This window comes from Anoplophora glabripennis, unplaced genomic scaffold (genome assembly GCF_000390285.2).
Source record: "Anoplophora glabripennis isolate ALB-LARVAE unplaced genomic scaffold, Agla_2.0 scaffold687, whole genome shotgun sequence".
NCBI lineage: Eukaryota > Metazoa > Arthropoda > Insecta > Coleoptera > Cerambycidae > Anoplophora > Anoplophora glabripennis.
This window is the reverse complement of record NW_019416786.1, coordinates 102,599-127,760: the sequence shown is the minus strand read 5'-3', so window position 1 is coordinate 127,760 and position 25,162 is coordinate 102,599. Positions and strand designations below refer to the sequence as shown.

Sequence of the window (25,162 nt, the reverse complement as noted above, 5' to 3'; positions counted from 1 at the left end):
CATTCGCAAAAACCTCGACGTATTGGAAAATCCTCAGGAGTAAGCGCTTGAACACGTTGAATATGAAATGGGTACAACTGAGCTTCTCGTAATGTCCGCCATGCTGTGCGATATTTCTTGTGCTACGACGCGGATATTTTTCAACGAGATCTAAAATCATCTCCTCGTCATTTAAGATTCTTAGTGGTCGCCCTGGGCCACCGTCGCGACATCGACGCGGTTGTACTTCACCGGTGTCCAAAACTCTTTGCGCTACAGCAACAAATGGTCGCGGTGCGGGGGCACGTCGTTCAGGATATCTTGCTCGGTACACTTGACAAGCTCTATGGGAGTTTTCGTTTGCTTCGCCATAAATTATGAGCATATCATAATATTCGCGATTGCTAAATAAATGCGCCATTTTCGAAAGAAAAATTGGAAATACGGCTATTAAATGTACTCTCGAAAAACAGCACAGCAATCACTACAACAGTGTATTACAAACTGACTTTCGAATACAGTCCGACTTCATAAGAAACCTACAAACTCGTAAAAAGTGTTTCAGAATTTTTTGTAAATACTCGCCGCTATAGAATACATGTAATTTCAGCAGTTCCAAAACAGTTTTAAATACATTTTTAATAAGCTTTTTTCTCTGTGACCTTAAACTTCCGATACAAGTTTGTGAAATCAGTTAACTCAGTTTTTGCTCCTTTTTCACTTCTTTAAATTTTTGACATAAGTTCATTAACACCCTGTATTTAGAGACCTAAACATTTGAACTTTCTACTTGATCAAATTTCAATTTTGCAGTTTATTAACGATGTTAACATATAAAGCAATTTAAAGACATGATTGACAACAATAATGATATATACAGCAAATTACATTGCGAATATCAATAAGAACAATACCGTTATGTTTGACATTTGTCCAATCAATAAACGCGTTTGCACCAACCATCCTCAATAGATGTTGCAATTACAGTACGCGACCTCTATAACTCGTTTTGGGTTATCAATGAAGCCATTATTGAAGAAAGAAATAAACTTTGTCAATGAATCTACTTAAAACTTAAAAATGATAAAATACTATTTAAATGCAGATATATATATTTTTTATTTTGAGCAAATCTAATTTATTTCTAATGAATCACTATGTCAGATAAGTGTGATTAAATCGATATACTACACACACAGTTGTTTTCTTATATGTTGGAATTTATTAGAGATGGGTACTTAGTTTATATACTATTAAAATGCTTTAAATTAAAAATATATTAAAAGGAGTTTTCAACTGTTTTATATTTCTTTTCAGTGAATGCGTGGAACGCTGTCTACAGTGGAGTGATAATATTACTCAACAAATCGACCTTGCCTTCAACATATTTTTTATGGTCTATTTTTTTATAAGAGTAAGTAAAATTATATTTTTTATAGAAATAATTATTTACTCACATGGTTATCGTTACCATTTCTGAGAAACTAAGAAATTGGATTCTCTATATTTTATGTTAACACTAGTTAAATGCATATGTCGATAGATGTTATTAAGGTTGCTTTCTTGTGCAAAAATAAAACATTTCAATAAATGCTGTCCGTGCAAATTTAACAATTTGTCAAATACATACTGAGAAAAGTAGGTGATAAAATGACAACAAAAAAGCAAAAAAACAAATTTGGCTTTCTTACAAATAATTGGTAGTAATCACTCTCTCGCCCCCATAATATATGGAACAGATAATGATATAAATATTCAAGAACATAATACGAGTATAAACTTATCAGAACAACAGGAGGCTCTACTAAGCGCTCAAATCCGACCGCGTGAGCGTTTCGGGATGGAGGGGAAGAGTTTTGCCTCTACGAGGCATCCAAGCCTACATAGATGGCGTAGGTAAAGAGCGATAATCTCGCTCGACCTTGCTCCATCCGAAGTCATTTTTCCTGTCAAGGATATTAGCTCGATATGAACTTAATATTACTTTCATTGTCAGTAATTATAAATTGTTCTGTTTAAATATGACGCACATTTAGTATATACTAAACATACGAATCAATCGATGATATGACAAAAACTGCGTCCAGTCGATATTTTTTTAGTGAAGTAGTAATTATACTTTCAAAATATTTTTTATCGCTCTCTACAGCCTCATCATCAGGTTGAGGTACATTTTTACAGTTCAGTGTGCTTTCCCTTTAATTTAAATTCTGTCAACTCAGATGCTCTTACTTACTTTTTGAGTTAGTGCATACTTAATTTTCTGTGTAACTTCTTAGTGGCAGTTTAAGTCAAAATAATTTCTGATTTTAATTTTTATTTTCGCGCCCAAAGAGAGAGAAAGGACGATTTGATTTTTCTTCTTCCTCCTCCTTTCTTTTCTCTTCTTCTGTTACTGTAAAACCATATCTTTCAAAGGCTTCGTTAACATTGAATCCATCTTCTTCAATAAATTTGGCTGCATCCGTCATTCTATTTGCCTTGAACTAAAAAATTATCTAAAAAATTGGTAAATATCACCATCTAACCTATTTTAGGTAAATAATAATTGATGAAAACGATATAGAAATTAAAATATAAATAAATTTACAGGCCTGTGAAGCTGTATTTAACAATAAATAAATTTGTATGAATTTGTGCTTTATGCAAACGTATTTCACCATTACTACAGAAGCTCTTGAAGCTCTTTATTAAACAAAAAATTATTGCAATTTTACCAACTTTGCCCTACAAAATAGATTAAGGATATTAAGACACTTCATAAAATATCTATTAGAATATGTATATCGATAAAAAGGAATAAATCTCTTTTCCCACTATGATTTCCGATTATTCTACAAACCAAAATAAAAGAATAATTACTGTTACTCAAAAATATTTACTTAAAGTTCATAATACATGTACCGTAAAAAATGAGTGAATTTTTATTCAAAATCAACAAAATATTCTATTAAAGCGAGTCCACACCTAATTGTATTGGAATAACAACACTATTGGGAGTGGTGGATGGTTGATTTGAGAGGCTGAAAAGGGGTGAAAATGGTATTATTACGATTTCTGGCGAAAGTTGGCTTAAAAAAAGATTTTCCGATGCAAAAGTTGTAAATCATGCAAAAATCTACAACTTTTATAGAGGTCACCTTTTAATATAACCCCAAAATTTCCGAGAAAAATGCGAAATATGATTTTTTTAAGTTGCGTTTTTGTTTTTCATTACCGCAAAAATAATTTAATTTTGACGAGACTAGGTGAAAGTATACCTTTCTGAGTCTTGAATAGCCACAAATTTTTTTAGATAAAAAGTTTCTGAGATAATCACTTTTTCCGGACCGAAACACTTTTTTTCAAATAAATATTCCACTTAGAAAAATCATCATAACAGAGTTCTGCCGGTGCTTTTTCATATTTTTTTTTCATATACTTTTTGGTAACAAAAAAAATCACAATTCAAAAACATGCTCTAAAAATAAAAACTGACTTGCAACAATGAATTTTTCAGTAATTGTTGATAATTTGTTTAATTTTTTTTTAATTGAAAAACTGATTACACCATTCAATTGTACGAAAAAATGTATTTGTTAGCGAAATCTGTAAACCTATTTTGATAATATTGAATAACTTTAGAGTTAATTTGTTAAACTATCGTGTGTCATATTGGTATGCTATGCCTAATAGTAACTAAAATCTATTCTTGATTACAACTAATTAATCGTATTTGTCCAAAAAATGCGTCGGTATCTGTTTGTACACAACTTTGTTCAACTTCCCTTTACTCAGAAATGCGTAATATTAACAAGGATTTGAGTGATTTTTGAGCGGTATGGTCTCATTCTGACATACCTATATTAATTCTTTGATAAAATTTAAAGTTCACACAAAATTCAAAGGCAAAATAATTTCACTTACAAATAACATTTGAATTTAAGCTATGTTGTTTTTTACTGTGGTTTGAAAATAAGTTCTAATATGATATAAAATAGCAGTTACAAAAGTTTATCAAAATTGAATTGGTGTTGATGTTTGAGTAAATTTTGTCATTTTTGCAGATTTATATGGACTGTTTGCAGTCGAAATTAATATGTTTTTCATACATTGCATTTAAAAGTAAAGTAGTATTATATTCAATTCTGAGAATTGCATTAAATATTGCAATTACACATTTTGTAAAACTCTAAAAACACATAGGTATTTTCTTGTTTCCTCAACTTATTTTGAAGTACAATAAAAATTATATAAGCCTTCAGGAGTGTGTTTCAATTCAGATTCATAAATTCTGGCCTTGTTACCCGGCTACGTACTTTATATGTCAGTCAGCAACTTGGCGTGTTAGCACCACGATAGTTAAATTGTATGTGAACTTTAATTATTGTCATTGAAAAATATATGCGTAAAATAGCGTGTTGCCTCGTTAAAAATGTGCTGCTAACGTAAACCATCACCATGGCAATGTTTACAGCTACAAAACCTACCAATTGCATGATTACTCAAATAATTACACACCATAAAGGTGAATACAGATATAACCTAAATTTATCGGTTCAGTGATGACAGAACCAGTGTCATACGGGTGTTCTCAAAGTTGAGTCATTTACTTTGACAGCCCGTAGAATAAATCAAAAAAGTCGATTTACCAAAAATCATTAATATAAAAGTTGTCAAATAAAGCAATTATTAACAATTATTTTAAAAAAAATTGAAATTTAAAAACTTTATAATACAAACCTGATTTATTGTCATTTTCGACCAGTCCGTTGTAAACATATAAATTGTTTGTTTACTACTGATACTGGGTATGTCTTTTTTTTGTAATTGCATGATTTTAAGTACGCTTTTTCATTTGACATTGCTAAATAATTCGTACAAGTAGTGCGTGATATTATTTTTGATGTGTGGGTGTTTTGTGCAATAAAAATGGCACATGTTTATAAAAACAATGAATTAGTGGACATAATATTAACTTACGGGGAGTGTCAACAAAATGCAATCGCAACATGTCGCTTGTACGCGGAAAGGTTTCCTCTGCGAAATCATTCGGCTCCGCGGATATTTGTAAATTTACTTATAAGACTCCGCGACACAGGGTATTTAAAGGAACAACGAGGAGGTCACGCTGGAAGATAAATTATTGTTTGTTTCCTAATATCGACCTAGTGCTCATTGGTGGATCGTTTTCGACAATTTCTAAAATTTCTTCCTCGATCTCCATTTCGCATGGAGGTCTTCCAACCGGATGATTTCGTATAGGAAACCTTTCCTCGTACAAGCGACATGCTGCGGCTGCATTTTGTTGACACTCCCCGTAAGTTAATATTCTGTCCACTAGTTCATTGTTTTCATAAACATGTGCCATTTCTATTCCACAAAATACCCACAAATCAAAAATAATATCACGCACTAAGTACTGTACGAATTATTTAGTACTGTCAAATCGAAAAGCGTTCTCAAAACCGTGCAACTACAAAAAAAGACATACCCAGTATCAGTAGTAAACAAACAATTTATTTTTTTACAACGGAGTGGTCGAAAATGACAATAAATCAGGTTTGTATTAAAAGGTTTTTTAATTTCAATATTTTTAAATAATTGTTAATAATTGCTTTATTTGACAACTTTTATACAGGGTGTTTCTTAATAACGTGCTAATATTTAAGGAGGTTATCTTGGGTCCATTTTAAGAAAAAAACACTTCATATGAACATACGTCTTAAAAATCTTAACATTTGAACTACAGGGTGCTAAAGTTTTATGAAAAAATTTTTATGATAACTTCGGTATTAGGTACCCTAGATATTTTTTCAAATTTGGTACATGCCTTCTATGCATTTTCTGATGTACAAACAATTTTATTATTTTTGCCAAGGGCGTCTGTACGGGTTTAGTATTGAATATTTTTGAAGAAAAATATGTTACGCCACTGCTTTTTCTTAAAGTAAAATCATTTTTGAAATCCTTATCCCTTTCTGAGCAAATGTGGTATCTTGAATTTTTTTCGTTTGACGTACGGTTTTCGCATAAAAAAATAAAATTCATTCGTTTGTACGATGTTATGAAATTAGGTAGGTACTAATAAGAATTAAAAACGATCTAGTATGTAAAAAGCAGATTTTGTTTTGCAAACATAAACAGTTTTGACAGTTGTCTACCCAGTCTAGTTGTCACGTATTTAAGTCATTAACATTAACTATATTATTTAAAAAACATGGTCCAATATATGAATTCTGAGTTTGCAGACATGCACTATATGTAACGCACTGGAAGCCAGGCGGTTGTATGAAAACCACTTTCCAAATAGAAATATTCCGGCCGGATGCGCGAACATTTTCAAACATTCATAGAAGTTTGTGCGAAAAGGGAAGTTTTAAACCAGACAATCATCTAAAAGGAGTACACCGTACTGTAAGAACTCCAGAAATTGAGATAGCGGTTTTAAATTCAATTGAGGAAGATCCAGCATTAAGTTCAAGAAAAATTGGGAAAAATTTGAATGTCTCACATATTCTTATTTGGAAAGAAAGTTCTCCATGACTTTTTATTATATCCCTACCATATCCAACGGGTTCAAGCTCTACTACCTCGCGACTTTCCATTACAGATAAACTTTTGCCAATGGTTTCTTCATAAAGTGAATGAAAATCCATTATTTGACACTGAAATTTTATTCACGGATGAAGCCAACTTTTCCAGAAACGCAATCCAAAACTTCCATAACAAACACATTTGGGCTGAAGAAAACCCACATGCAATCTTAGAATCCCGTCACCAGGAGCAGTTTTCCGTTAACGTATGGGTTGGAATATGCGGTGATTATTTAACTGGACCCTATTTTCTTCATGAGAGGTTAAATGGACATAATTACCGGCATTTTCTCGAAGAAAAATTGCCGGGTTTGATGGAGGTTGTTCCCATTTTAGTAAGAAATCGACTATGGTTTATGCAAGACGGAGCACCAGCGCACTTCAGTGCTCTGGCGCGCGAATATTTAAACTAAAATTACAATAATCGCTGGATAGCTCGCTGTGGACCACAGTCATGGCCACGTAGGTCCCCGGACCTCAATGCTTTAGATAACTTTCTATGGAGTCATCTCAAAACATTGGTTTACAGCACACCAATTCATACTGAAGAGCAGTTGAGAAATCGCATCATAGTTTATTGCGAAACTATTAGAACCACTCCCGGCATTTTCCAGAGAGTACGTGAGTCCATGAGAAGAAGAGCAGAGGCATGCATATTTGCAGGAGGTGGACATTTCCAACATCTGACATAATTTATTTCTTTGTGCATTCAAGGTAATTTTCTTTTACCATTCCAAAATGTATGTAGATTACTGTAATTTCATAATTTCAACGTTTAAAAGTTATTATCTTAAACAAATTATTGTTCAGTTACATAAATCTTTTTTTCTCGTAGGTGGTCCAATAAGATTGCAAATGCATTAATATGATTTTTTCAAAAATTCTAGACACCACCACATTTGCTCAGGGCGGATTTCAAAAATGATTTTTACTTTAAGGAAAAGCAGTGGCGTAACATATTTTTTTCAAAAATATTCAATACAAAACCTGTACAGACGCCACTGGCAAAAATAATAAAATTGTTTGTACATCAGAAACTGCATCTCTATGAATAGAAGGCGTGTACCAAATTTGAAAAAATATCTAGGGTAATACCAAAGTTATCATAAAAAAATGTTTTTTTATAAAACTTTAGCACCCTGTAGTTCAAAAGTTAAGACTTTTAGGACATATGTTCATATGAAGTTTTTTTCATAAAATGGACCCAAGAATAACCTCCTTAAATATTAGCACGTTATTAAGAAACACCCTGTATAAACGATTTTTAGTAAATCGACTTTTTTATGAGTTCAACCAGCTGTTAAAATAAATGACTCAACTTTGAGAACACCCTGTATATTTATACTTATCTTGAGAATATTTATTTCAAAAATTTTAAATCACTTAAAATAATAGAATCTTAACATCGAACGCTTTTTACGCTTTCATTATTACAATTTTTAATCGACTGCAAAAAATATTAAAACAGCATTTTGACATTTGACCATCACACTTTATACAAGTTTAATCTCAGAGTATTAGATAAACTAGTTAAAGACTGATACCAATTGAAAAAGTGATTAATATACAGAGTATTATCAAAAAAATAGTGATTATACGACAACCATAGGGTTCTGAGGAAAAAAAGAAATTCAATATAACAATTTACCTCAGTGCGAACTGCTTTGTTTATTGTATTTGTCTGATCCTTTCAAATTTGCACTATAAATTCATCTTCTTAAAGAAATTAAAAAAGTTCATATAAACATAGTTGCTAAAATCTTTTGTTTCCCAAACTTAATATCTTAACATTTCTATTAGTTTTTTCTCCTTTTACTCGATAAAGTAACAATATTAAGAAAAATCGAAGAGGTTTTTTTGACAAAAACGACATATAATTTTCCTTAAGTAATTCATAGGCGGGGAAAATATTTTCAAATGAAGTGGTTACACATCCCCCATATGCCATTGGTGCAGAGAATGGAATATTTGAAGATAATTTAAAATAATGAAAAACCATTTCTATAACATTCTACAAACTTTTAAACTATGTATTTTTACTCTAATCTAAATGAATTTGATTTAAATTCAACAGTCTTTTTAGCTCATGAACTTATGGTTGTTGTATTGTAAATATCATGTATTTCATTCAATTTCATCAAGAGAGAAAATTGAGTTGATGTTTACAAAAATATTATTCTGAAACTAATTTTATATATATAAGAAACGCTCCAATAAGCAATAGAAGCAACTTACCTCAAATTTAATCGAGTTCAAATTAAATAATAATAGTCATTGAATGTTATGTAAACCTTTAAGCTAATTTTGTTCCCAATAATTCCAGTAAACCAAATTCTGCATTATAACTAGGTATAATATAATATACAGGATGTTCCAATTAAAACTTATCGGAATTAAAAACAAAACAAAAAACCTGAGACACCCCTTAGGCAGCAGCGAAAAATACCCTGCTTAAACTTTAAATGGCACCCTATATTGAGTGACACCTCATTTTAAAACTTTTTCAATTCAATTCTGTTCACGACGACATACTTTTTAAATTTTTGTTTGGATATGACAATAAAATCATCACTTAAAGAATAAGACAAAATATCAATGAATGAAAGTTATTTTATTATTTGTTCAAATTGGTTTCCCTCCGCTTCCATACAATAATAAAATCTTTGCTCCACTTCAGAACGAACATTTTGGTTTTCGGTCGAGTTATCTGATGCATATGATGCAACAGAAGAATTGAAAAGGTGACTAGCAGGACTCACTATCGAAAAATATAGTTTTTTTTTACTGTAAAGAATTTTCTACTCTTGTAGTCATTTTACATACGTGATATAAACAAAAATTGAAGAATTTTAACAACTTTTTCCACACAGAGTCAATTAAATTTATCTTAACATTGTACTCAAGCTAGAACGACATTACATAAAATAATTTAAGAAAGATAACATTGTCATACAATTGAATGTCTTGAGATTAAAGAGACCAAGTGCTGAATATGACCGACGTAGTCAATTTGATGTTATTTCAATAGAAACTTTGATTGAAGGAATTTTTCCTGTGATTGAAACATAAATACGGAGAAAAAATCGTACAGAAAATGGCAATTGTATACATGTTTGAATCGCTTTGGTTTGGGAAAATTTTAAGATTTTAACACATTTATTTTTAAATATTTTCATCTTGATTTATAGTATTTGATTTTCTCATGTGCAACGCAAGAGTGATGAAATGTTAAATCGTTAGCTTATTTTACCGAAAATTAGTGCACTGCGTAGGTGGTTCTGCTTAAAATTCCTGTGTAGATGAAACCAGATTAATCACTTCGAAATTTGATTATACATCTCAAAAATGTATATACTATTTCATTATTCAAAAGCTTCGTTTACGAAATTATAATTTATAATCATATAATCCCATTGTTAAACACTTCTCTTCGGTATTTCGTAAACTACACATTTCTGGTCTTAAACCTACATATTTTCATTTTTAGAATTACACCTACTGTTACAAAGGCAGACAATTTATTTTTTTTTATTTTATCAAAAAATGAATAGATATACCTATCATTAGAAGATTTGCATAATTACGGGATTTAACCAAAATTAATTATTATTGAAGCTAAAGTCTTGCAATTTATGAACGAACCGATTTTTACCAACAAGGTGGCGACTTTAATAATTTAGCTTAGCTTCGATAATACTAATCTATATCTTAGATTTAGACTCACTTTTTAGTTGTTATCATATTTTACGCACGGAAATCCTTCATGTCCGCTTTTACTTCATTGAGGCTATAGTACAATTAGGTACACTTTTAGGTGCACTACATGACATGACATCTGAAAGGTGATATTTCTCGTCGTAAAACTTCAAACTTCATTTTATGGTGAGGTTGACGGAAAATTATTTACTTCGGCGACTATCTGAATTGCCATAGTAGTTCTTGGTTTGTTTTTATTGTCTGGGCAAAATAGACTAGGCACAGAAATTAAAGGATGTTAAAAAAAATCCCAAAATTTTGGATGATTTTCAAAGAGCTGTAACTTGGAGGAAAATGGTCGTAGAGAGAATAAAAAAACGAAAATTGAAGTTTCAAGTGTCTAGTTTTCAGATCTGCAGTTTATAATTTTTTAGAGCAGTTTTTGAGTAAGCATAAGAAAATCAACGGATAAGAAATTTGTAAATTTTTACTTTTTTTAAAAAGGCCTATGAATTTTCTTTGGTAATTTCATAATAAAGCTCTTTTAGATAATTTAATTATCTTCAATTTGAGCGATTTCAGAGCCTTGTACGATTATTTGTCGCTGAGTTATCATCGATCAAAGCAAAAAAATCATTTTTGACTTTGGTGATCAATTACTCGAGAAATAATGGTCGTACAGAAAATCCAAGCAGGGTTTTGAAAACTGCAAAGTATTCTCTACAAGTCGTAATTATGGGTTTTAATATATAAAATTTTTTCTAAGTTAAAATGTTGGTTAGAAAAATTGCATAATTAGGAATATTTGATTAACTTGGCATAACTTTACAAACAATGAATAAACTAAGGATACCGACTGTAACTTTTCAACCTCAAAGTGTCCTAAAGAAACCCTGATAATTTCAAAACGCTTCAATTTTTTTTAAATTTGTCGTTTTGCTGAAAATAATAAGTAATTTTTTACTTTTTATTCATTTTTTAAGTTCAATTTTTCTCTGTGAATAAATTGGGTCTATTCGTTGAAACGAAGAAAACAATATTAAATAGTTCTTTAAAATAGAATAAGCAATTTAGTGAGATGATCTTGAATTTTTCTTTATATGTTTGTAGATACATAGGCAAACTACCAATCTAGTGAAACAAAGTAATGATACAAGTTACTATAAGATTCAATAAACCTAACTTCCACCACTAAATTTTTATTTAACCGCATAAACAATTACATAATTTTTTATTGCACCTTTTCAAGCCTACTTCTTACAATAACTACGCATATGCGTTGTTCTTGTACAAATATTTGGGGCAATTTTACGCATGTGAATAATTTTATTAGCTCAGTTTTATGGTCCGTTTTGAAATGTTATGGAGTAATAGTAAATAAATCAACTACACAAGAATGTGTGAATGATCTGGTGGATATTTCTGGTGCATTTCTTAAATGCCATCATGACCGCTCTTTACTTAACCAGCGAATCGCATAGTCCGCAGGGTTCTCTTCTATTTTAGGGAAATCGCAGAAAATATGGGCCTATCTGTAATTATACATATACATACTTATAAAGGGTACCCGCTGTTTAAATGTCTGTTCAGTATCAAACAGAATACCCCGAAATAAGCATAAAAATCTTACGTAAAAAATGGCCTAAATCTATCCATTTCAAAGATATTTAAAAAAGAATCATTTCATTCCTTTTCATTTCATTTGTCAATAATATTACTAGTTGTACTGATAAGTGGTAAAGAGCGACACACAGAAAAACCATTGGCAAAAACATAAACAATTTGCATTCAACGAAAAAAAGTGACTCATTGCCAAATTTTACCATTATAACAAGTGTTCAAATTTTCAACTACCTTATTCTAAAACGCTGGACATTTCCCGGTATTATTATTATTTTCTCTACAGCAAAAATTCGTTAACGTTTAACGGTTAACGTTTCCATATGACCCCATAAATAAAAAAGAATTAGGCAATTTATCATACCAAACAGGCCAAAAATGTAGTTCATTTATTTCAATCCAACATTCCCCAAATATATCGTTTAAATGTGAACACTACATTGAATTCATGTATTTCATCATCCAAATACCACATTTCTTGTCGAATATACATATAAAAGACATAGTCCAATTAAATAATTTCCTGTAGGCCAGCCCATACTTTGATAAAGAAAATGTTATGAAAATTGAAAATGTCGTGTCCTGGGATATTTGTCGATAAAATTTATTGATATTTGCTTTAAAAAACACTTAAGGCAAAATTAAAACATGGATATGTAAGTGAGAATGGAAACAAGAAGTAAATCTACTTACTGTCAGTACTTATACTCGTTATACATAACAGGGATACAATAATTGTTTATACAGGGTATCCCAGAATAACAGAAGACCGCAGATTCGTGGACTCAAAAAAGGCAGACTTAGACTAATTCACCTATATCCAAAATCGCTTCGTTTGGTCGCTAGGTGGCCTCAAAGTTCGTGAACATTTTTTTGAATTTCGTTAATAACTCGAATAACTTTTGCTTTTAATCTACACATTTTGATGATATTCAGCGTGTTTTTTAAAACCTCCAACTTCTACAACATTGATGTATGGTGATAATATCCGTTCATAACTTCCAACTATTTTTATAGAGGAGAACCTGGATATCAAAATACCCCAAGCTGAGAGCATTTTTGAAACGTTAAGAATGACGACTATAATACATCTAAAAAGTCAAACGTTTTTACAAGAGAACAAATCAACGATTTTTTCGTTCAGATGAACGAAGGTAGTGACGGCCTTAGGCATTGCAGGAGCATGCCGCTCTGAAACCGAAACTTACTTTGGACAACGTCAATTTCAAAAATTTCAATGGCATTATTGCAGTTACAATTCCAGATTCTAAAAATAGTATATCACGTACGTTTACATTTACTTGTCGTCTGGGTTTTATTTCTCACCTAGAAATTCTCAAGAAATATATCATAATTAGATTGAATTAGACTTAAAACTGAAATTTCAGGTTTTTTATGAGCTATCAAGCAGGTAGATGTTACAACCAACCAGTCGGCAAGAATACCCTTTCTATCGAGATTGCACAGTTTTTGAAACTAGAACACCCTGAAACATATACAGGCCATTCATTCCAAAGAACATTGGCAACGTTACTCTCTAATATAGGAGTTGATGCATTAGCAATCAAGAGATATGGTGAATGGGAATCAACCACAATTGCAGAAAGTTATGTTGCTGACAGTTTAAGTAACAAAAATGAAATAGCCAACAGGATTCTTTACAATGACATTTCAACTTCAGGTTCTAGTAGTTTTAATGGATCAGTCAGGTAATATTGAGCCTCCGGTGACTGAAATGGAGCGGTCGAATCATTTTGAGAAAAATGTGACAATTAGTAAAGGCGAGGGGAATAATTATCCAGGTTTTATAAATGTTATTAAATGTAATAACTGTACAATTGCTATAAATAAACTACTTTTTTCCCTAGGGAGGAAACTTACCTCCCGTTGCAAATAGCATCTTTCACTTCTGCGGTAAAGTGCACTTACCTCCTTAAAAACATTGTATTACTAGTCTATTTACTTTAGTGGGAGCAGATTAAACTCATTTTAGTGCATTGTCATTAGAACTGAACAAGCATGCAAAATTTCAAAGTCGTAACTTTAGAGGAAGTGGTTCAAATTTGATTTGCAAGATTTGAACTAAACATACAAGCGAAGTTAAATAAAAGCTTGTAAAAAAAACATATCGTGTGATGGTGCTTCATTAGAGCTGAGTATTACTTTCCCATAATTTAATAACGTGACATTTACATACGTTCAATGCAAAGAAAATACTACATAGAAAATTTCATCAATTCACCATCTAATCATCTGAAAACTGAAAACCGATGACAATTTGCGAAGATAACACAGTTCGAGGAACAATAAACACTACAGAAAATACCGCTTACATATTTCCGAATCATTAGAATAAAAAAAAAACTTTTTCCAAAAAAAAGTTAGGTGATGTTTGTAGAAGTACATTATTATTGCACTTAAAAGCAAACGTTTTAGCTACCACCGTAAATTTTTTGGTTTAATTTTGAACTTTGCAACCTTCTCTAAGCCGTTAAATTTAGGCCACGTATTAAATAAACAACAGTTATACCGCTGTATAGTAGCAAAATGTAGAATACACAAGAACATAAAAGCATTTTTATTCTAAAAAGACACTTTTTAATTCAGAAGTTCAGAAATAATTTTAATTTTTCTTTTTCAGTTTATAGCAGCTAGTGATAAGTTATGGTTCATGTTAGAAATGTATTCATTCGTAGACTACTTCACGATACCCCCGTCCTTCGTCTCAATTTATTTGAATCGCACGTGGATCGGTAAGGACATTTCAATATTTTATTAGTTATTAGTTCTACAGAAACCTATATACAACCATAACATTCATTCTTAATCAATAAAGCCTGTATTTTAATTAAAATATCTCTACCTTGAAAATATATTACTGAAAATATTCTGAAAATCAATAAAATACATTCAATTTCTGACATGTTTCTCATAAAATATGTATTGAGTGGTAATTGAAACAACTTAGGATTTTTATACAGCTGTTTGACAACTTCGTTGTATTGGGCTTGGAAAAATATATTGCAACCGCTCTGGATAAAATTACATGTAAAAATAAGTATCTATAATGCTAGCTAGTAATTTATCAAAAGAAATAAACAACGTTTTAAAAAGATTGCCTTTATTGGTTTCCCGCAGTCAACTTATTTTAACTTTCTTTGTAAATCCTTATAGAAATCATAAAGGCTTTCGATTATGTGGACAATATCTCAAACCATTGATTCAATGTGTCAAACTGTTTTAACTTAAAGTGGATTGCCGTTCTGTAATGACAACATATCGAAACGTTTTAATCGCTATACCTTGAAAATATTTAACATATAAATATTTAAATACTGTTTTATTCAGCTGGAAATTTCTGCTACATTAAATAGAAAATATTTAAATATTTAGCCTCTTGCGCCAGAAGTATCAGTTAAAACGTTGATTTTATAAATTTGGTTTTATCTAAGCTCAAATATCTCACACCGAGGAAATAGATAACTGTTCACCATTACACAGGACCTTTTCAAAATGTTAACAATTTGGAAACCTGCTTTGTTTTTTTTTCTCAAAAGTCTAATCAAATTGATTGAAGCTCGATTGTAACAATTTTTTTCTTATCTACCTTGCATACAGGTATAAGATATATAATATTTATTCTGTGATCAGTTTTCTCGTTGCTAAGAACATTTACCCAACAATTATTATCAAAATTTAAGATAATTTTAAACAAATCTATCATTGCATAGCAAACAATAAATGCGGACTTTATTAGTTTTGTTTCCGCCTAAAATGCTTGTGTTGTTGAAAAATACAATAATTTTACCAATCTGTAAATTTGCAGCCTATCAAATTATCCGTTTCTAATACATTCATGATTCTAAAATTCAAAAAAACGGAATTTACCTCATACCTAGCGAACACTATGTTGGAGAAACTTCTAGAATTTTTAATTTTACACAATCGCATTAGAAAAAAAGAATTTAAGAAATCAGCAAAACGATCATATTATTCAATGGAACAACACAAACATTCTGGAAAAAAGTAATTCGATAAAAGGGAAACGTAAAGAATAACTGTTTATTTTGTTAAATGGCGATAAATATGTTGAGATTTTATTTCACATTTTGATCATTTATTGGTGGAGCAATCTCAACAATGAAATAGGGTATCCCAATATTTCGTGTAAATAAAACTAATACAAATTCTTGGTGTCAAAATAAGATACTCTAAATTTGTCTGTATCCAACGTTGTTTCTTCAAAAATGTTCTTTGAAAATAAGAATAAAGCTTTTATTCGATTTAAATGAAATTTGGTATGCCAGAATTTGGGTACACAGTGTCCAGAAACTCTACTACTGTGCCTGAAGCGTAGGTTTCTTATATGAAAGCGATATACACTGTGTCTCACTTTTCATTGAGCTACTCTTTTATCTCGACTATTTTGAATTAAAAAGTTGTCAATATAAAAATTATGTAAGTTAGATCAGCTGTTTTTTTACTTTTTGTTTTATATTAACAAAAGAAAGAAAATTTATCTCATTAATTAATTATATGGATTTTTTAAGCACTATTAGTAAAAAATTCGAAAGGCTTCGTATTAGAAAGGATTTATTTAAAAAATAAAATTTGGCACACATGTAGTGAAATTACTGTGCAAGAAATAAAAAAGAAATAAAGGTGTTAAATGCACAGGAAAAGGAAATTGGCTAATAGAAATAAAGAGAACTATCTAGTTATGTTATTTAATGTTGTTAAATGTTAATTATTATTCATTTGTCATATATTTTTTGTTTTGTAAATGTTTTCGACAACTGTGAAAATGTTAGGGGCAGACATGCCTAAGTAAAGTACTACATAAAAAAAATTGCTGGAGAACAGAATAGTTTCATAAAGAACAAAAAGTACAAGGAAAAGCTTATCTAATAAGAACGAAATTAACGGTTTCTTAAAGTAAAAAAAAAATATTATTTGGGTACTCATGTGTCGACCACTTTCAGAGATATATCAATTAAATTTGGTACAAAGATGCGTTTGGAGAAGCTAAATTAGAATATAATATTAACTTAAACAATATTTTTTATTAAAAATTTTAGTACCGGATTTCTATAACTCAAATCAAATTTAGTTATATTAGAATGTTTAGACTAAAATGTAAAAACCTTCCAATTTCAAATGTGAATATGAATTATATATGAATATGAATATAAAGGTGTGTTTTCTTGCTATAGGGAAGTTTTTTATTAGCTAAAGATAATTAGGTATAGGCTAATAAGGTTAATCTAGTACCTATATTCCATTATTTCTAATGAGTTACTTGTATTTTCAAAAGGTCTACGATTCCTGCGTGCCCTGCGTTTAATGACTGTACCAGATATTTTACAATACCTCAACATACTGAAGACTTCCAGTTCCATACGTCTTGCTCAGTTAGTGTCCATATTCATATCAGTATGGCTTACAGCGGCTGGAATTATTCATCTGGTAAGTTTTAGACATTTTTTTCAATGCAATTGCTCTTTGTCCTATAAATAGCTTACAATTAGATAAATTAAAAAACATAGATAAAAAATTTAAAAAATTACTTGGTTCATCTAGTAATACAATATAAAGAATGATACATATGTGAAAGATACTGACAGAAATATATTTAAAGAATATGCATTATTCACAGAAATTATTTTATTTTATAATAAGAATTGTACTCTTTCTTCTTACCATTATAGTTATAATTTTCCTTCTTTGCATCTTGAGTCTCGTCTTATCTTGATAGTTAGTAGACTCTTTATATCTTTTTAATTACGCTATATAAATATTATTTTGAAGTCGTACTTCTGACAGTACACTGTTATAAGTTTTTCATCTAAAGAGATACTTCGCTTCATCACCCTGTTTACAGCCTGTTTCTCACAATTCGTTGAAATCTGTAAATGGAACTAATATCATGATTTCAATTTCAATTTAAATTTTTGCTGAAAAATTATCATGTATTACGTTTAGCTATTATGTTCTTCCATTTATTTTGACAACCTAAGAAATAAAATAAATGGTATGGGCTTTTGTAAAATTTTTATCAGTTGTCTGCTTTCAAAATTAAAAATATATTATTATAAAATAGAAAAATGTACATTTAACCGATTAATTGAAATTAAATCCACAAAATTGGAAATCCTCTACTTGTTTTCATAAAAAGTATTGAAGATTTTTATTTCCTAAATATCCAGGCAAATGAAAACAAATCTTAAAATCTTCAATCTCAAAATCTTCAAAAATAATTCAACATATAAAAACACAAAAAAGTTCATATGTACGAAGTTTGATAAAAAAATGACTGTCAATAAATTTTAAATTTTATAAATCAAGATCGTGCCGACACATAATTATTTACCTATCTTAATATTTTGATTGAAGTGTATTTCTTACATAAAAGAGGTGCTAGTTTCTCTAAAAAAAACATTTCTAATAAAGCGGTTTACCGTCATTCATAAAATATTGCGTTTAAACAATGGTGATCAATGATGGTATCCGAGAGATTTGTAATGTTGTTTTGGTAATAAATTACAATATTCTGATTTATTGGTAATTTGACACGTTAACACAGGCTTGACTAACATCCACAACGCAGCCTTGTCAGTGAAAAAATTTAAAAATAAAAAAGTGGATACTTCTACGATTTTTGTTTAAAGTAAATTTCGCATTCACTTGTTGTGCTTTTCCTGAATATCTATTAATCTGAAGAATTTTCATAAGAATACCATTTTTAAGTAAGAAATGCCACCGAATCAGAAACAACGCCATCCAACATATCTTATACTTAATGCGTTTTAGGACTTCCATATTCACATAAAAAATTTTCTATACAGGGTCTCCCACATAAGAACCGACACAGGACAGATGCATGTAGGGGTGTCCAAAATATTGTAATTTAACCAAACTTACCTGTATACAAAGTTGCCCCCAAAGTGGGGCCCTAAATTTGGAAAAAAGTTAATATCTTTGCAACACTTTACCGTAGATAGAAGAACCAAGTTTGGTACATGATTTAGGTTTATTACTGGTCTTCTTTGACTATGATTTAAAGTTAATTGAAGCACTACAAGATGTTCTACAAGATGTTTATTTAGGATGACTCATCTCTAAAATTGTACCGAACTTTTTTTTTCATTGACCGAATTGAAAAATAGTATCAGTTCACATCAGAATTTAATTTAAAATTTTTTTTTACCCTTGTTAAATTTTAAAAAAATGTATAGTTTTCAATAAAACCGTATTAATAATCCAACAAAACTACACTTTGAGAAAAAAAATAGTTACCTGAACTTTTATAAGTGGAAATGGTAAAAGGGCTTACAACTGTTTTTCCAATTTTTACCGGAAATTTTGAGGTTATCTTAAAAAGTGACCACTACAAAAGTTGTAAATTTTTACATGATCTGTAACTTTTGTATTGGATACTTTTTTGTTTGACCTCAAATTTCGCCAGAAATCCCAATGATACAATTTTTCACAACTTTTTAACCCTCCGCCGCCCCTGGTCACGTATTTATTTATTTTTTTCGTTTATTATAAGCCCCTTTACCATTTCCACTTATAAAAGACCAGGTAACAATTTTCTTTTTTTTTCCTCTAAATGAGTTATTTCGATCGGTCTATAACTGACGCAAGATATTAACAATGTTCATTGATAAAGAAGGTTTTATCTTTCAAATTTGACAATTGGGCAAATAAACTTCTCTCCTAATTCTACTAAAAGAAGATAAGTACCTAGGTAGTTTTTAAATAAGCGAATATGCTATTAAGTAAAAAACACAAATACATAATAAAAATAATAATTAATATTTTTTCAACAACGATCAGAGACAATTGTTGAAATAAAATAATTTTATTGCTAACTGACAAGTTTGAAAGATAAATTCATTGCCTACTACTGACTTTTCGATTATTTTCTAATAAACACTGTTATAATTTTGTTTCAGTTATAAATTCGGTTTTTCTTGAAAACCATAAAGTTCTTTAAAATTTAACAGGAGTAAAAAAATTTTTAAATTAAATTCTGCTGTGAATTAATATTATTATTTTTGAATTCTGTCAATGAAAAAAAAAAAAGTTCAGTATAATTTTAGGGGTGAGTCATCCCCAATGAACACCTAGTAGTGCTTCAATTAACTTAGTCATAGTCAGAGAAGACCAGTAATAAACCTAAATCATGAACCAAATTTAGATCTTCTGCGGTAAAGTGTTGCAGAGATATTAATTTTCGAAATTAAGTGCCCCATTTTGGGAGCTAATAAGTCGTCAGGGGGTGCAACTTTGTATATAGGTAAGTTTAGTTAAATTACAATATTTTGGACCCCTTACCACCTGCCTTGTGTCCGTTCTTATGCGGGACACTGTGTATTTTAGAATTTATCGTTCTTTACTGAAATTGGTTCAATTAACTAGAATTATTTGTACTTCCATTTTATTTTTCTTTTCAATATTATCCTTTGCATCGGGCTGAAATAACACACTTTTTGTTAGCTGGAAAACTCCGGTGATCCTCTAGAGTTCAGTAATGAAAATCCGTTGCCATACTGGACTTGTGTATATTTTTTAATTGTAACTATGTCAACCGTTGGATATGGAGACGTGTACTGCCACACTGTTTTAGGAAGAACTTTTCTAGTGTTTTTTCTTCTAGTCGGCTTGGTAAGTCATTCCTTTACTATATTATACTCTCTCCCATTCTGCTAAATCTCTGTAAAAAAACTTTGACTATTACTGTAATGTTGCAATGTCTAGCTTGCAGCTTTATTAAGATGTCGTATACTCTCTGAAAGCTGCTCTTCTTCTAAATTCTGATGCTCTCGGCGGTGACTTAATTTTACATTTAAATAAATAAGTGGAATAATAAAAGTAAATAGTATAAAAATACTATTAGGTTTATAGTAGTATTAAATGAATTATTTGGTTTGTGCTTAAATATTTAATAGAAAAATTAAGTCATCGGATAATTTTCTTCAATCGTTGCTATAATTCTATATTCAAAATAATAGTACAATCTTAATTAACTAAATCAGATTCATGTTAGATTTTAACATAAAGTAAACCCTATTTAAAATCATTTACCACAACTATCCTTCTCATATTCTTGTACCTTTTTGTCCTTCTACCTATGGGATCTTTAGGTGTTTTAATTTTTTTGGTACTGTGAATATTTGTGTCTTGTGTAAGTGATGTTTCTCGTTCCAAAGAATATATTGTAAACAAGATAAAAAATACGTATTAGCACCTATTTGCATTCTCTCAATTAAATGTCTGTTGTAATAAAATAAATATTTACGATATATTCTAAATAAATTATCTACACTCTATTGCATGTTACACAAAACTTGCACTGCAAAATTGCTTCTCCGCTTTATTCCCATAGATGTTTTCTGTACGCTTATGTGTTAGATTTTAAATCACTTTGAACCGTGAACAAATCTTTTCTGGGTTTGAGCACGAACAAGGTGTCTCATGTAAAATTTCTTAGGACTTCTCATTAACTGTATCATCGAATTTCTTCAATCCAGAAAAGTTTGTAATTAGTGAAATAGTAAAACATTAAATCAATGGAGAATTTGTCTTATGTCCTCTTTTTATTTATTTATTTTTTACCTCTGTTTAATTTACTAAAAAGATAAAATAGAAATTGCAAATATTTTAGAATGTTGAAATTGATATACTTTTGAATAATAGTGACATATGCAGAAATAAAAACAGATGCTTTGGTACCTTTAGGTATTTTTGAAAACTGGAATTATGCTAATTATATATCAGAATACTACAGGGTGATTTATTAAAACTCATCAATATTGTAAAGATAGATTACTCCACCATAAAATAAATTCAGGGTAGACCGTACTCATTAGTTTCATTTGTTATGTCTGAATTCCTAACTCCTGTGAAGCACTATTCAATAGACAGTTCATGATCATACAACCACTCATTAAGTGTACTTCCTTAACATTCTCATTTATTTTGCAGTTAATTTAGTTTAATGAATCGAACAAATACGAACGTATTCGATAAAATTGTGATGCTAATGTGTAACAATGGCAACATTTACTCATCAACATTAGTAACATCAGTAACATTATAACATTATATAACATTATTATATACGGCGCTGTACAGAAAAATATAAGTGCAGCAATACCTGGAATATGGAAACGACTGCAAAAATAAAGGACAAGACGACAGACCAACGATTGCAAGCCAAACACCGGCATATCATGGATCAGCGCACACAACCAATACAGGGTTTTCATCAAAATCTTTGAAAAAACGGTGCTCTGGAATCATCTCAAACTTACAAGTTACAAGAAAAAGAAATAAATAGTTGTGCCCACTTTTTTGCCGTTTCTTGCAGTAAACAGAAAATTTACTTGTTCTGTCTGAGCATAAATCTTATTATGGTTTTCATTACCGAAACGTGTCTTTTGTTGTGAAAATTATTAATGCACAAATGTTTAAATGTTCAGTCATTTATTTTTTTTACATTTATACTTATAACTGTATTTTATTTTAATGAGGGTACAATATTTCTGTGGTTGTTTGTATTAAAAAGTAAAAATAAACAAAAAAACATACTAAAATGACACATCAATATTACAACAATGGACATATGGAAGTTTTGATGGAAACTGCGTTTTAACTGCACATATGTGTGTACAACGATTTTTAAATAAGCATTCCCCCAAACTTGCAAGCAGAGGTAAAGCTTTCAGCGCAGTCAACGGTTTCATAAAAGTTTTCATCGTATCAATATGATAAGTCAGTAGATATTAAAATAAAAACATATTATATACAGGGTATAAGAAGTTTTACTGCCATTACTTCAGCATGAGATAGGGTAATCATAAATGAACAAAAAAGTTGTATATTACAGGGGCGTTAGATTAACAGTTTTCAAAACACAGCGAGTACTAATATTAGGGAGTTTTATCACAATGTGACAACAGCGCTTAATCTAATGTTACACAGCTGATGCACACCACGTGTGCACGCGGCAGTTTTGACCTACGGAATAACAAAAATGTAAACAATTATTGTTGTGAAGCATTTAATAAATTTCAAGACAATTGTTTTCCAGTTTTTAATAAATAAAATAAAATGTATCGATTTTGCAGTACACAGATAGTGTTGTGTGTTTAAATTTTAGCTCGAATTTTAGTAATTATGAATCTCTTAAAACAGGAACTTTTAATCAAATTATGAATTTGAAAAATATGTAATTAAAGTACCCAAAGGTTCACGTCGTCCAAATGATCACATGTATTAAAAATAATTTAGGTACTTATCAAAAAGCAAAATTCAGTAATTTTTAAATGCACAAGTACAAAACAAAGTATGCCCAAAATGTCCACCACCATTTTCGATGCATGCACGATACCTTCGAATCCAATTTTCATGCACTGGCTGGAAAATTATTTGATGGACAGCGACAAAAATTCGTTCTCGCAAGTCTTCGACTGTCAAGTTTCAGATACCAACTGAATTGCGTACTGTTGGTTGTTGGACACCTTAGTATCTCGTGTTAATTGCGGGAGAGGAGGCGGCATATTATTATTACGCAGGCCGCATTTGCACCCAGGAACGACTTATGTAGGTAGGCCCTAACCACCATTCAGTGCAGGAATGAGGGAAACCTGGAAAACCTCATTAATTAGGGGGGTGGTCAAATGCCAACCGGTGTCAATCTCTCACATTGACCCAAGCCAACATGCTTCCACCCTACCATACCTGCACAGAGGGTGTCAATCCTCCGTACAAGTATAGCTAATCTGCGGTCTACCGGCCGCGGGATTCGAAACCCGGGCAGATCGACACATCGATTTAAGTACTGACGCCTTAAACCGTGCGGCTATCGACCGTGTGGTAAAGTCTTTTATTTATTTTAATGTATTCTATCGTCTGTTAAAATTAAAGCAATGAAACTACTAACACCCTGTATATTTTTCACACTTCGACTTATTTACTCTTCAAATATCCGCACCAGGTTTGTAAATACCCTTTATAAATACCAACCAGAGAACTAAATCTCCAGTTTCTGAGTGTCTTCTGAAAAAGGAAACCATATGTCTCTCAAGTCAAGTAGTCTAAACTAACGACATGGCAACCAGAACGGAAATTGCTCAAAAATTGATAGCTGCCTCAGAAGCGACACAAGCTACAGAATAAGACCCAGTGCAGACCATCAGTAATGTCACAAACATACAGTCCGAACGATACTTATGAAGATAGAATTCCAAGAAGACCCCTCTGTCACTTTCTTGGAGTTAACCGCATTCGATACCCGAGGTAGAGAGACGGCAGACAATAGGCCTCTTGCACCTGCTGGATTTTTTATTTTAGTTCACATATTTAAATATGGCCTTATTTAAAATTATTAATTATAAAATCTTTTGTGAAAAAACTTTAATATCTAATAACTTATTAAAAATAAATTAATATAACAAAACCTTTACACATTGTTTGTAGTATTCAGTGTAGTTACGAAAACTATTAAAATAGTTTTTTCTGCAAGCTGCCTATTTCACGGTTCTCCCGTTCCGCGGTAAATTGTTACAGTAGTTCCGATAACAAAACTTTATTGGTTTAGCTTTTCTTTTCTTGGATTTCTATCGCAATTGCCTCGAATCTAGTGGGCGAACATTTTTACTAATATCCCATTTCATTTGTTCATCCACGAAGATCACTCACCTATGTGTTTTTTTATTTTATTACATTTCTTTTTGTACTTATATGAACACTTGTCGGTGGTGCGCATTTCATTTATGTTGTTTTCAAATAAATCACCTTGTACTATTGTATTTTTCTAATTGTAAAAATAATATCTTTATTAATATAACTACTTTTAAAATATTAAGAAGTATTAAACCGTGAAAAGACATTTGTCTGTTTGTTAGGTTTTCTATTTATGCCCAGCTAATAAAAATATAGAAAAATTTAAAAAAATCTTAATAATTATTATCTACGGGTAATTACAGATTTAAAAATAGTTCTACAGAGTTTTAGGTGTGACACTTTGAAGACATTGTTAAGTTGGTAGGTTTTACTATTCCAAGTTCAACGATATTTTTTAGTTAATTTTTGTATATATAAATTGCTAATAAGTATTCAATTTATAAGCTTACATGTTGACATGTTGAGATAATTCTTCGTCTCAAAAAAAAAATACATAAAAGTAATAGTAAAATACTTTTATTTGTGAATTATGGTGCAAAAAAGAAAAACAATTAATTAAATAAAATACCGAATTTTTATAAATGTGAATAAGTAACATA

At 30.5% G+C, this 25,162-nt stretch overlaps 1 protein-coding gene across 11 annotated transcripts in view; it reads left to right on the top strand.

Moving 5' to 3' along the window:
* LOC108912913 (calcium-activated potassium channel slowpoke) overlaps positions 1–25,162 on the top strand; it is a 200,782-nt gene that overhangs the window by 105,409 nt on the left and 70,211 nt on the right. For all 11 annotated transcript variants that reach the window (XM_018718340.2, XM_018718326.2, XM_023455449.1 and 8 more), the window contains exons 3-6: positions 1,297–1,393; positions 14,512–14,623; positions 17,185–17,336; positions 20,373–20,540. In XM_018718340.2, coding sequence (XP_018573856.1) covers positions 1,297–1,393; positions 14,512–14,623; positions 17,185–17,336; positions 20,373–20,540 — 529 coding nt within the window. The remainder of the gene's footprint in view (positions 1–1,296; positions 1,394–14,511; positions 14,624–17,184; positions 17,337–20,372; positions 20,541–25,162) is intronic.